We start from the raw sequence: 12,802 nt of genomic DNA on the forward strand, positions 1-12,802 counted from the left end.
CACGAAAGACTCTCAGCTCAAATTGTCCCAATGGTGCACACAGACAGAGACCCACCCTCCCCCCAATCTTGTCTCATCTACTGTTCACCCTTCACTCATCAGAAACATGCATTCTCTGATTCTAGAACCTAGAGCGAGAGGAATAGCAGTCTCATGTCCCTTCCTAGCCGCACTCAGCATCACCAACATCGGCAACAGAGAGCCCCACAGGGAACTGGGTGATGGTGGGACCCACATCACAGCCCCTTTACAAACTGGACCATAATGTTCAGAATCCTAGTGGAGCAGGGAAAATACAAACAGCCCATGTCGATGGTGTTCAGCACTCCATGAAAACCATCCTCCATGTGGTGCCACGTCACTGGGACTCCCAGGTCCTCCAGTCTCTTCTTGCACAACAGCGAGTTGTCCCGGAGAATATCATACTCACAGCTCACAATGCAAGTTTCCGGGAGCCGTGACATGACTTCGTCCTCTGCAATCAGGGGCGAGATCATCAAATCCAGAGTAAGGTTGGTCTCCAGGTGAGCACTCTCATTCAGGGGTGCAGGAAGCACCGGTCGGTAGCTTCTCTTCTTAAACTTCTCCGGGATGTTTTCTAAGCCCAACCACTTCCTATATGTTTCCCAGACTTCGGAAGGGAAATGCGCACCTTTTTTGATGGCGCTTCTCCAGTAGGGGCTGATGTCCAAGTACTGACACACACAGTTGAAGGCAAAATTCCAAGTGAGCAGAGGGACGTTCTTGTTCTGCTGGTAGGAAGGGAGTTGGAAATCCACACCCTGGAGAGTTGCGTAGACAAGGATCTGAGCACGGATCTTGGGGAGATCTGAAAAGTCCAGAAGTTTTTGACAAACTGTCATTACTACTCCCCCTCCCAAACTGTCACCACAGATAACAACACGGGCTGGATCCACCCCGTATGAATCCAGAGAGCGCAGGAAGTAGACAGTGGCCGCGAGGCAGTCTCTCATCATGGTCGGAAACCTATGCTGGGGTGCCCTGCGGTATCTAAAATGGAATCAAGGAACATGGGTTATACTCATCACCCGAGCAGAGCCTAGCCCACCTGTGTCCAGCGTCCTTGAATCCACATATCTAGCCTGACGCCGAGGGAGGGACCTCCCAGGACTCTCTGCCCCGTATCCACCAAGCCCTCTTCACCTGTCCAGGTTGGGTGACTGACTCTCCAAGATCAGCTAGGAGAGAGAATGGCTTTTTAATTTTTCTCACTTCCTTCCATGGACCTCACCAATGAGGCACTTGGAAATGATGTGCAGTGTTTGCGGTTGTCCCGCTGACGGCCCAGGGCACCGTTCTGCTCAATAGAGTATCCACCCAAAAGGGCACCTGCTGTGAAGCGTGGCAGCTGATCTGCTTACCTGAGCCCTCTACCCACCCAGCTGCCGAGGGACGCCGTGCACAGGAATGCCACGTTGAAAGGTACCATACCCATGGGCCGCCCGCAGGAAGGACAGCCCGTTCTCTGCCTCTCTGTCTCTCCCTCGTTCTTCCTCTCCTCCTCACTGGCTTCCTGCTCCTGGTGTCCCTCCGACTCCTTTGCCTGCCTGAGTTCCTACCCCCACCCTGTCACTCCAGGTCACGGCCTGGTTTCCCCACCCCTGCCTCTCCTCCCCTTTACTCACCCGACTGCTACAACCACTGAGTCACTCTCCTTGGACAAACGACAGCATATTGTATGGTGGGTGTCTAGAAAATAAAAGGTTTTCACGTCACTAAGAGGGCTGGTGGGCTTCCTTTGCCCATCAGTGGCTGCCCCTTCTCACTAGCGGCCACCACAGACGGAGCTCTTGGCTTGTGACTCTTTGCTCGCAATTATCTGAGAAGCTGTTTGGCCATAGAATACAGCGGTTCTGTGTGGGGACTCTGGAGTCAGACCCAAGCTCAAGTCTCTACGTTGTCACCTTTGCACTTGAGCTGAGAGAGTATGGGGCACATCCCTTCTCTCCCTGAGGCTTGATTTTCTCATCTGTAAAATGGGGATGATGACAATAACAGGTGTGGGGGATTTCAATGAGATAATGCACATAGTTAATACTAGTATTTATAAATATTAATAAATTTTCACTGTTACTGTCATTTATTATGCAGACCATCCCCAAACTACAGCTGCATTAAACCCCCTATTCTACAGGGTGCTGCAATAGATCCTGCATTCCACAGACTAGAGAGCACTATAAAGGGGCTTTTCCCTAATTCCTACTGTGTGTGGGTGGGGAGGGGAGAAATGATATCATAATATTAATTCAATTGTGAGTATTTTCTCTCGTTAATTTTCCTTGAATCTTCAGTTCTCTTATCTGTTTATACCAGAATTTTTCTCAACCTATATCTGACGTTAAACAAAATGATGTGTTTTAGTTACTTTTACTTTTTAAAAATTCTTGTTTTGGCCCTGGCCAGTTGGCTCAGTGGTAGAGCGTCGGCCTAGCATGAGGATGTCCTGGATTCAATTCCCGGTCAAGGCACACAGGAGAAGCGACTTGTGCTTCTCCACCCCTCCCCCACACCCTTCTCTCATTCTTTTTCTCTCTTTCTCTCTTCTTCCTCTCCTGCAGCTATTGCTCAGTTGGTTCAAGCATATTGGCCCCAAGTGCTGAGGATGGCTCCATGGAGTCTCCACCTTAGGTGCTAAACACTGCTAGGTTGCAAAGATAGCCCTAGATGGGCAAGAGCATCGGATCCCGGTCAGGGCTTATGAGGGAGTCTGTCTCTCTAGCTCCCCTCCTCTCACTTGGAAAAGAAGAAGAAAACCTTTTATTTCCAACTAAGTAGAGGTGGTGGTTGAACAACATTATGAATGTACCTAATGTTGCTGAATTGTACAGTTTCCGATGACGTTTTATGTTATGTGAATTTTATATGTATAGACAGATGTCCCCGCTTGATGAAAGTTTGCTTTAAGTTGCTTTGCCTTTACAAAACACCTACAGTAGTACCTATTTTGAAGTTACCAAAGGAAGTCCAAAGAGGATTTTCATTTTTACAAAAGAAAACAACAACAACAAGATGTGTCCTAAGAAAATTGCTTCTTCGCTTTAAGGGTGTCATGAGGACACCTACTATAGCTGAGCGGGGAAAGCCTACACAGACAGGTGCAGAGATGCACACATACACACACACACACACACACACACACACATAGTGTATCTATACCTCTGGACTTCCCCAAAGAGATCAGTACGTTCCATATCTTTACCACCTCAACAACCTGGGACCTGCTAACTGCCCTGGTGTTTCTTGGTCATAACAGCGGTTTTGGATCCCTGGAAGGTGAAAGAAGGGCCTCTTGCTAGAAGGGGGTGCCTCCCCACACTGCCCTGAAGCTGTCACACCACCAGCCAGGGGCGAAGGGAAGGACTTACTCAAGCTCCCTAGTATCCCGGCGCCGCCGTGGAAGAACACGATGCCCGTCCGCAGGGTGCGGGAGGGCGCCTTGGGCTGGAACAGTCTCACCGGGATAGTCCCGTAGCGCAGGTTCTTGACCTCCACAGCCGGGTCCTTCTTGAGTGGCCGCAGGTCGTGCATGAAACGGACAAATTCGGGCATAGAACAGATTTTCAGTTTCTCAAAAATCGCCCCCTGTTGGTGAGAGAAGAGGAAATTCAGCGGAAGGATTTCTGCATGTCCCTGCTGGAGGCCAGCTGCCTGCCCCAGGTGCACCATGCCGACCGGCCCGCCCCGTGCTCCACACCTGCAGAAAATCCCTGGTCACACCGCCCCAGCACCAACCTCTTCCAATGGCTCTCCGCAACCCCGCACACCCCCAGCCCTGCAGACCAGGCTTCTGGCCGCCCTTGACCCCTCTACCTGGAACGCCCACCGCCCCCACGGGTCTCTGGTCCAGCTCAGCCCGGACACGACATCTCTTCCCAAGGAGCCCCTACTGGGCCCCTTGAGCCAGTGTGGCCATCCCAGTATTTGTTTCTATTCTGAAAAAGTTCTAACAGCATATGGTTATGTGTTTTTAAAGGGGAGATGGGATTCTTATCTTTTAGAGATACCTATGGAAATAAATTTGGATAAAATAATATGATGGGGGGTCCACATCATAAGGAAAATAGAAGGAGGGACGGTTCAGGGGCACAGATGAAGCATAATTTTCCTAGAGTCACAAATGCCGTGGGGTGAGGACATGCGGCTTTTTTCTACTATGGTGCGTGTCTGAAAGTTTGTATAATAAATAAAACTAAATAAGATGGGCTCTTCCCCCAGGGCACTGTCTTCCCAGGGGTCCCTAATCCTTCCCATGCCAAAGCCTTTCTGCCTTGTAGTGAAGCCCGTGACCTCACTGCAGAATGTTTTTGAATGCATACGTGGAATGACAAAGAAGACAGTTTTATTTCAATATAGTTATCAAAATACTGAACTAAATGTGTGACACAGTACCATATGGGCTTCCTTATTATTATTAGCACCTTAAACAGTGAGTTCTGGCAGCTGCTCTGATACGATCACATCTCAAAGGAACGAGGTGTCTACGTGGTTTTTCACAAAATCTGCCCAGGTGTAATGTGCTTGGAATATATGTGATTCCACTTGGTGACAAAGTCGCAACTCCTACTATCATGGCTGTGGTTTGTCACCCTCATCTATATGGAAGGACATACTACATTTTCATTAGAGATTAGTGAAAGTGGGGTGATTTTTTCCCACCTAAATCTAGGACCCCTTGCCTCTGTCACCATTTGGGGCTCAGAGAACCCCACTGAGAAGCCCGGCTATCCCCCGCCCAGCTTGCGTTCTTCACAGCACCTGCCACTCTGGAAATAATTTTGCTCGTATGTTGCTGTCTCCCCACCCCCACCCCCACCCCCACCCTCCCAGTGCCCACTCTTCCCCCAGCCCTGCAGGAAGAATCTGATGGGACTTTATCTCTCTCGCCCATCACTGACCCTCAGAGCTAGAACTGGCGGATGGCACACAGTCGTTGTACAACACATCTTTGTAGAAAAAAAAACAATCAGCCAGTAGCAATAAGGCTAGAGCTTAGGGAGGGCTCACTCTGTGCCAGGCACGGAAACACACTCCACTCACTGCATCCCCACAAAACGCTGACGTTGGGACTGTTAGTTCCCCTGTTTAGCAGATGAAGAGACTGAGTCAGTGTGTTTGGGAACCGGGACCGTAGACCATGAAAGTCAAAGCCTGATCAAGTATCAGAACAAATCATCATCTCCTGTGATTCTGACTCGGGTGGGAATACACCTTTGGTTCCTGGGTTCTTCTCCAACGAGGCTTTCCCGTGAGAGCCGGCCTTGGCAATCGCTCAGCATTAGGTAAGAGACTTAAGAAATATATTCTCTCTACGTCGCTCCTGCCAGCCCTCTGGGACAGCACCGCAAGTCCTTGCTGCCTCCTCGACGCGCTCCTCGCCGTGATCTAGTTACAGCTATCTTGTTGCCTTACAGACACCAAGAACAACAAGCAGAATCCAACTAGTGACATAGACAGTCTCCATCTCTCCAAAGCAATGATATTAACAATTGTGTGTGTGTCTGTATGTGTGTTAAAGTCACATTTTGTAGTTTCGCTCCTCTGTACTAATCTACTAATTTGCTAGCGTGTCTCTTTGTTTTGTCAGTGGCTGGTTCTAGCTAGCAGGTAGGCAGTCTGGGGACCCAAAGATTCAGAACAACTCATTCCTAACATCCCGGCTTCACAGCGCACCAAGTGCCGTGGGGGAGGTAAGACAGGGGGTGGGGCTAGAAAGGGGGGCAGGCCTTTATTACTCTGAGAATGGGAATGATTTTTTGCATTTTGTGGATGTCAGTCCATTCATCTGAGGAACCCTGGGAGAGGCTGAGAACGACCGGTCACCTAACAGGAATTATTCAGGTGTGAGACTCTACTGTCAGCCTCTACTGTTGTGATATTAGTGGTTATTGAACTAGATGATATATATTTTCCCAACTTCATCCTTAATCCTCACAATTTAAGGACAAATAAAACACGAACTCACCCACGTCAGCAACAGCTGGAACACGCAGTGGAGGACCCGCAGTTTCACAGGGTGGCCGATGGCTGCAGGGATGTCCACAGTGAAGAAATGGCCAATGATGACCCACAGCCCAACCCCCACAAAGAGCACACAGGCTGTTAATAAAAGAACCAGGAAAAGAGTCCACATCATGCTGTTTCCAGCCCAGACGAGGCCACCCAGAGACTGTGCTCAGCGCATGCCACGCAGGACAAGGTTTATGTCAGCAGATTGCTGACACTTATATCACAGCCTTCCCCACCTCCTCATTCCCAAAGGCATTGGCTCAGCCCAGGTGAGTCACAGACTCAGGTGAGGACATGGTTCTTGCAGACACACAAAAGGAGAAAGTGGCTCCTGCAATCTGTTCCATCTGGAAATGAGAGCTCCAAGGTCCCAGCATACGTCCTGGCCCCGCTGCTAGAAATGGCCTTGGATGAGTCCCCATGGACATCACCAACACTTTCCCTCCACCTGTTCTCTGCCCTCCTCACCCATCCCCTAATTCCACTTTGACCACACTTACTATTCCTGAGTCTGCCAATGAGGCCCCAGGACCTTTGCACTTGCTTTTCTCTATGCAAAGTTCTTTCCTCAGATTTCAGCTGAGTTTAACCCCTCCCCTATTTCAGGTCTCTGATCACATGGCACCTTATTTAAAATTTTAACTCCCCCTGCCCCACCAGCATTCAAATGCCCACTGCTGTTCCCCTCCCTACACCTGCTTACTTTGTCTTTATGGCTTTTATTATCACCTGAGGTAACACATACTTCACTTGTTATGTTCTGTCTGTAGAATGTATCCTCCCTGAAGACAGGTAGTTTTGTTTTGATTCGTGCTTTATCTCCTGAGGCTAGATCAGGGTTTGGTACTTAGCAGGTGCTCGGTAAATGTCTATTGATTGAAGGAATGAATGAAAAGACAGTGTTCTTTATATTGTAAAGCAGGAAAAAAGTAAGCTCACCCATCTTTCCAGGTGAGGTCAGAGATTGCTGTCAAGTGTTACAAATCCTCCCTAATAACAAAGTCCCTCTCCCACAGTCAGAATGATGACATCTCTCCTACCTCCCCACTTTGAGGTCAGAGCTGTTGTTCTCAAAGAGGAGGGATTTTACCACTACCCCCACACCCCCACCCCCAGGAGACTGCTGGCAACATCAGGAGACATTTTTGGTTGTCACACAGTGAGTGGTGGAAGCTGGAATGGGCTAGGGATGTTGCTAAGCATCCTATGTGCACAGACGTGTACACAGGAGGTTATCTGGTTTGACCTGTCAGGAGTGCTGAGGTTGAAAACCCTAGGTCAGTGAGACTTGGATTTGAATCTTGGCTCTGCCCAAGGCCAGCGTTCCAACCATGAGCAGGTTATGCACAATCTCTGAGCCTTGGTCTCCAAATCTATAAGATGGGAATAAGAGCAGTACCCGCTCCATGGAATTACTGGGCTCATCAAAGGCACCGGTGGCCCTGGCCGGTTGGCTCAGCGGTAAAGCGTCGGCCTGGCGTGCGGGGGACCCGGGTTCGATTCCCGGCCAGGGCACATAGGAGAAGCGCCCATTTGCTTCTCCCTCCCCCACCCCCTCCTTCCTCTCTGTCTCTCTCTTCCCCTCCCGCAGCCAGGGCTCCATTGGAGTGAGGATGGCCCGGGCGCTGGGGATGGCTCCTTGGCCTCTGCCCCAGGCGCTGGAGTGGCTCTGGTCGTGGCAGAGCGATGCCCCAGAGGGGCAGAGCATCGCCCCCTGGTGGGCGTGCTGGGTGGATCCCGGTCGGGCGCATGCGGGAGTCTGTCTGACTGTCTCTCCCCGTTTCCAGCTTCAGAAAAATACAAAAAAAAAAAAAAAAAAAAAAGGCACCGGTGCCTGAAAGGCATGAGCGTGAGCCTGGCAGGTGGGAGCACAGGCCGAGATGTCACTGCATGTTCTCCAAACCCCTCCACTTTCCTCGTGGACACACGTCCCAGGCAGCCGGGAAGACAGCACTTCCTAGGTGCACCTGGTGCACCATAGGATGTGTGCTGGCCAGAGGCTCTGAGTGACATTGCTGTGCCCCTTCCAGGCCTGGCCGGAGAGTGTCCATACAATCCTCCAGAGGAAAGGACCACTAGTGGCTAAGCCTCACAGAGGCAGAGTTTGGATCCCAGTGTCACTCTCAGGGTGCATGATCGAGGTGTGCAAGCTTGCTGTGTTCAGCTCTGGAGACACAGGATTATTTGTGAGGGCAGCTAGCCTCTGCTGACCCGCACTGCTGCCTAGACAGCGGGGGGGGGGGGGTGTGGAGAGGGGGCAGTCTTCAACACCAACCTCTACGTTTTGTTTAATTCTGCATAGCTCTTGCCTGCCTCCTTTGGATTTTATCCTCTGAGTTCTGGACACAGGACTCCCTCCTGAGAAGGCCGTGGATTCCAAAGCAGTCCTGGTTTGGGCCCACTGGTAGGTAGTGTGTCGATTCTTGACTTCATGCAAGAAAGATTTCACAACATGAGTCTGAGTCCAGGTGATTTTGACAGTATGTTTATTCCAGCTGGGGACAGTGCAAGGAAGAAGGACTTGGTCCTGTTCTGCAAACTGCGGCTCGTGAGCCACATGCGGCTCTTTGGCCCCTTCCGTGTAGCTCTTCCACAAAATACCATGTGCAGGCGCTACCTTGATAAGGAATGTACCTACCTACATAGTTTAAGTTTTAAAAATTTGGCTCTCAAAAGAAATTTCAATCGTTGTACTGTTGATATTTAGCTCTGTTGACTAATGAGTTTGCTGCCCACTGGACTAGAGGAAGCAACAGGTAAGAGCCCAGGCCGGGCCGCTATCAGCTCACTGGAAAGTCAGAGGAAAGGGGGCCTTAGAGAACAGATTCAGGGTGTGAGCCTGGGACGAGCTGCCGCTGCCTGCTGCTCCCCTGGTTGCAAAGATCCTGGGGACACTCAGAGTAAGAGAGAACGGTATGTCATGCACTAGAGCAGTGGTAGTCAACCTGGTCCCTACCGCCCACTAGTGGGCATTCCAGCTTTCATGGTGGGCGGTAGCAGAGCAACCAAAGTATAAATAAAAAGATAGATTTAACTATAGTAAGTTGTTTTATAAAGATTTATTCTGCCAAACTTAGCGAAAATCCTACATAAAGTACTTGGTAAGTAATTATTATTATATGCTTTAACTTGCTGTAACTCTGCTATATAAATTTTATAAAGTAAAGTTACTTCCCTACTTTATAAATCACCATTACTGTGGAACCAGTGGGCAGTTAGAAAATTTTACTACTAACAGAGATACAAAAGTGGGCGGTAGATATAAAAAGGTTGACTTCCCCTGCCCTAGATAGTAGCATGCCCCTGGGTCCTTTTGCTTGAGGCTTTTTATCTTATTTTAACCAGTTGCAATATGAGGGGAGGTCCAAGGGGATGGTCTTTTTTTTTTTTTTTTTTTTTTACAGAAAAAAAGGGGGATGGTCTTAACAGAATATTTATTAGGTTTCCAGGCATATCCTTCAATATGTTGATTTATTAAAATATGTGTAAAGAAGTGTCAGGGTTATTTTCTGGTTAGTTTTATTTTTTAAAGAGTCATCAAAGAGTAACAGGACCTTGCCTGACCAAGTGGTGGCACAGTGGATGAGCATCGGACTGGGATGTGGAGGACCCAGATTTGAAACCCCAAGGTCGCCAACTTGAGCATAGGCTCATCTGGTTTGAGCAAGGCTCACCAGCTTGAGCCAAAGGTCGCTGGCTAGAGCAAGGGGTCACGTGCTCTGCTGGAGCCCCCTAGTCAAAGCACATATGAGAAAGCAATCAATGAACAACTAAGGTGCCTCAACGAAGAGTTGATGCTTCTCATCTCTCTCCCTTCCTCTCTGTTTGTCCCTATCTGTCCCTCTATCTGACTCTGTCTCTGTCACACACACAAAAAAGAAAGACAGGACCGAGGGCCATCTGCCCCTGGATGGTCTGAAATGTGTATACCCCTTGCTCCTCAGTGTCCTTGGTTAGGGAAGATAAAACCTTGTGATTCATTAGCTGGCTGTAAATTGCTCAGATTGTTTAGCCTTGTTTAATTATTCTGTCTCAATTTCCCTTAGTCCACTTGTCAAGGGATTTCCCAGTTCCCACTGTCCTGCTTCACCCCGCCCCCAGAGACATCCAGCCCTAAAATCTTTTAGGATTGATGTGTGTGTGTGTGTGGGGGGGTCTTTCTTCATTAAGTACTTCCTGCTGACAAGGGCCACGGTCTCTGCCTATGTCGGGTGTGGAAGTCTCTCCCTGCCTGACCTAAGGGGGACAAGGGAATGGGATCCCAGACGGGATCAGAGAGTCCGTTTTTTTCTTCCAAAGTAGGGATGGGCCGCAATCCTCAACGCATCATGATCTTGACAATGGAATTGTTTATAGCCTAGAGGTGACAAGTTTAACAAGACAGTTAAAGAGGCATGGTAGAAGAGCAAGGAAGATAAATATCATTGGCCAAAATGTGAGTAATTTGAGTGGAGTGGAGGACCTGGAAGCTTATTTGATGAGGGTTCAACCCACCAGGGGCAGAGAAATTCTTTTCCTGGGGGAGGAGGCTGAGTGTATTAACAGGCTAGTAGAAACGGTGTTGGAAATATGAGAAAGAAATTACATTAAGGCCCAGTTATTAGATTACTTATCTATCACAGTTTCTTGTTTCTTGAAGAGCTTGAGGTCCTCAATGGGTTCACAGATGTAGAGATCAGGCTGTGGTCCCCGTGGGGGATTCCCAAGAAACGGGTTTAATTTGAGATAAGTGAGCCCAACTGGCCGTCCCTGCCTGCTTTCCTGCAATCGGGGTGCCGAGTAGGACCTGAAGTGGGTGGGCCCTTCCATCTGGGTTGTAATTGTGACTCAAGACAGTTGTCCCTCCAGGTTTCTAAATAGGCCAGTCCCCTGGTTTAACTTGTTCGTGCCGGTAGTCCTTATCGGGAACAGGTAGAAGTTTGTTTCTGTACTCTGTTTGTGCCTGTCCTAGTTTGTGCCTGGTGTTAGACAAGAGCTGGAGGATTTCCCCATCTATCAGCAAGTGAGATGTGAGCTGGGACCTGCGTAGCTGCGTTCACGGGGGCTCACCTGTCATTTCCCTTTAGGTACGGTTCTCACTCTCAGGAGACCTAGCGGTAACACGAACACCCAGGACCCTGCCGCCTCTTGGCATTGTTTGGCTCGAGTCCTTTACAGGATTTGAGTAGCTCTTTCTAACTCACCCGAGGATTGAGGTCTTGCATGACGAGTGTAAGGGATAGTTGATCCCTAAAGCTTGAGTCAGCAGTTGTGTAATTTTGGCTACAAAAGAGGTCTCGCCTGACCAGGCAGTGGCGCAGTGGGTAGAGCGTCAGACTAGGATGCAGAAGACCCAGGTTTGAAACCCTGAAATAGCCAGCTTGAGTGCAGGCTCATCGGGCTTGAGCGTAGAGTTGCTGGCTTGAGTGTGAGGTAATAGACATGACCCCATGGTCGCTGGCTTGAGCCCAAAGGTTGCTGGCTTAAGCAAGGGGTCACTAGCTCTGCTGTAGCCACCCCTGCCCCATCAAGACTCATAGGAGAAAGCAATCAATGAACAACTGAGGTGCCACAATGAAAAACCGATGCTTCTGATCTCTCCCTTCCTTCCTGTCTGACTGTCCCTATCCGTCCCCCTCTCTGTCTCTTTCTCTCTGTCTCTGTCACACTAAATAAATAAATAAATAAATAAATAAATAAATAAATAAATAAATAAATAAATAAATAAAGGACCCATTGTTGCTCTGTAAACTTCTCAGTGGTCCACTCCTAAGTAAGATTTCTTTTCACAAGTACTGGGTCCACTCAGTCACTTTTTTCTGCTCTGGTGGGAAAGGCTTTTCTATCCATCCAGTAAAAGTGTGTATAATTACTTGTAAATATCTAAAGCCAGCGTTAGGGGGCATCTGAGTGAAATCCAGGTGCCAGTCTTCCCCAGGGTATGTGCCCTGCTGTTGTTTCGGCGTTGGGAGGGGAGGAGGAGAAAGGTGACTGGGGGTTGTTTTTAGAGCAGAGCACACACCCTTGGATTACTTCCTGCACAGTTTTAGGAAGCCCTTGTGTCACAAACAGCTGGGCGACCAAGGTGGCAAGAGCCTCTCTCCCTATGTGGGTGTCCTCGTTGAGCATTTTGATGTATTTCCACTTTAAGATTCGAGGGAGTGAAAGTTCATTCTTCTTTGACATCCAGCCTGCTGGGTCTCTGGAGAATCCATTCTCTGAGGACAGAGACCTCCTCCCTTGTGTGGAAGGGGCCTCTTGTGGGGTCGGGGTCGGGGGGAGGCTGGGGAACAGCGCTGCCTCTAGGGTGATGGATGAAGACCATGCTACCACCTCACCTGCCTCCGATTACATCTGTGTTCCCCCTTTGGGAACTTACTGCTATTTCTTGGGGCAGTGTTACAGCTGTCAGGAGTTCTAAAATGTCTTTTTGGTGTTTCACGGGGGAGTTTTTTGCTGTTAAAAGGCAGGATTGAAAGTTTGGCACACCATCAGGGTTAAAGCAAGAGAGTCCAGGAGGAGAGCCTGATATTGACGTAGCCTTTCCCCTGCGGGCCACCGATGTCCCTTTATTTCCAACACAGCTTGGACTTGATGGGCTTGTACTTCTAGTGGCTGCCCTTAGGGTAGGCTTATTGCTGGCAGCTATGCCGCATAAACAATGTGACCAGCCAGCTGCTATGGGATTCTATTGATCAATGTCACACCATTAAATTTAATTTAAAAAAAAAGAAAAGAAAAGAAAGCTACTGGCTTTAGAATTAGGCCCACTTTCCGGGTGAGGACTCCAAGTGCT

The 12,802-nt window shown here is 49.1% G+C and overlaps 1 protein-coding gene across 1 annotated transcript; it reads right to left on the bottom strand.

The window, feature by feature from the left end:
• Positions 1-236: 236 nt before the first annotated feature.
• Positions 237-6,151, bottom strand: LOC136329219 (arylacetamide deacetylase-like 3). Its single transcript, XM_066265175.1, has 4 exons — positions 5,984-6,151; positions 3,387-3,603; positions 1,647-1,710; positions 237-1,011 (listed from the first exon to the last, which is right to left on the bottom strand). The coding sequence occupies exons 1-4, from the start codon at positions 6,149-6,151 to the stop codon at positions 237-239; spliced, it is 1,224 nt and encodes a 407-aa protein (XP_066121272.1).
• Between the last annotated feature and the right edge of the window lie 6,651 nt (positions 6,152-12,802).

This window comes from Saccopteryx bilineata, chromosome 3 (genome assembly GCF_036850765.1).
Source record: "Saccopteryx bilineata isolate mSacBil1 chromosome 3, mSacBil1_pri_phased_curated, whole genome shotgun sequence".
NCBI classification, from domain to species: domain Eukaryota; kingdom Metazoa; phylum Chordata; class Mammalia; order Chiroptera; family Emballonuridae; genus Saccopteryx; species Saccopteryx bilineata.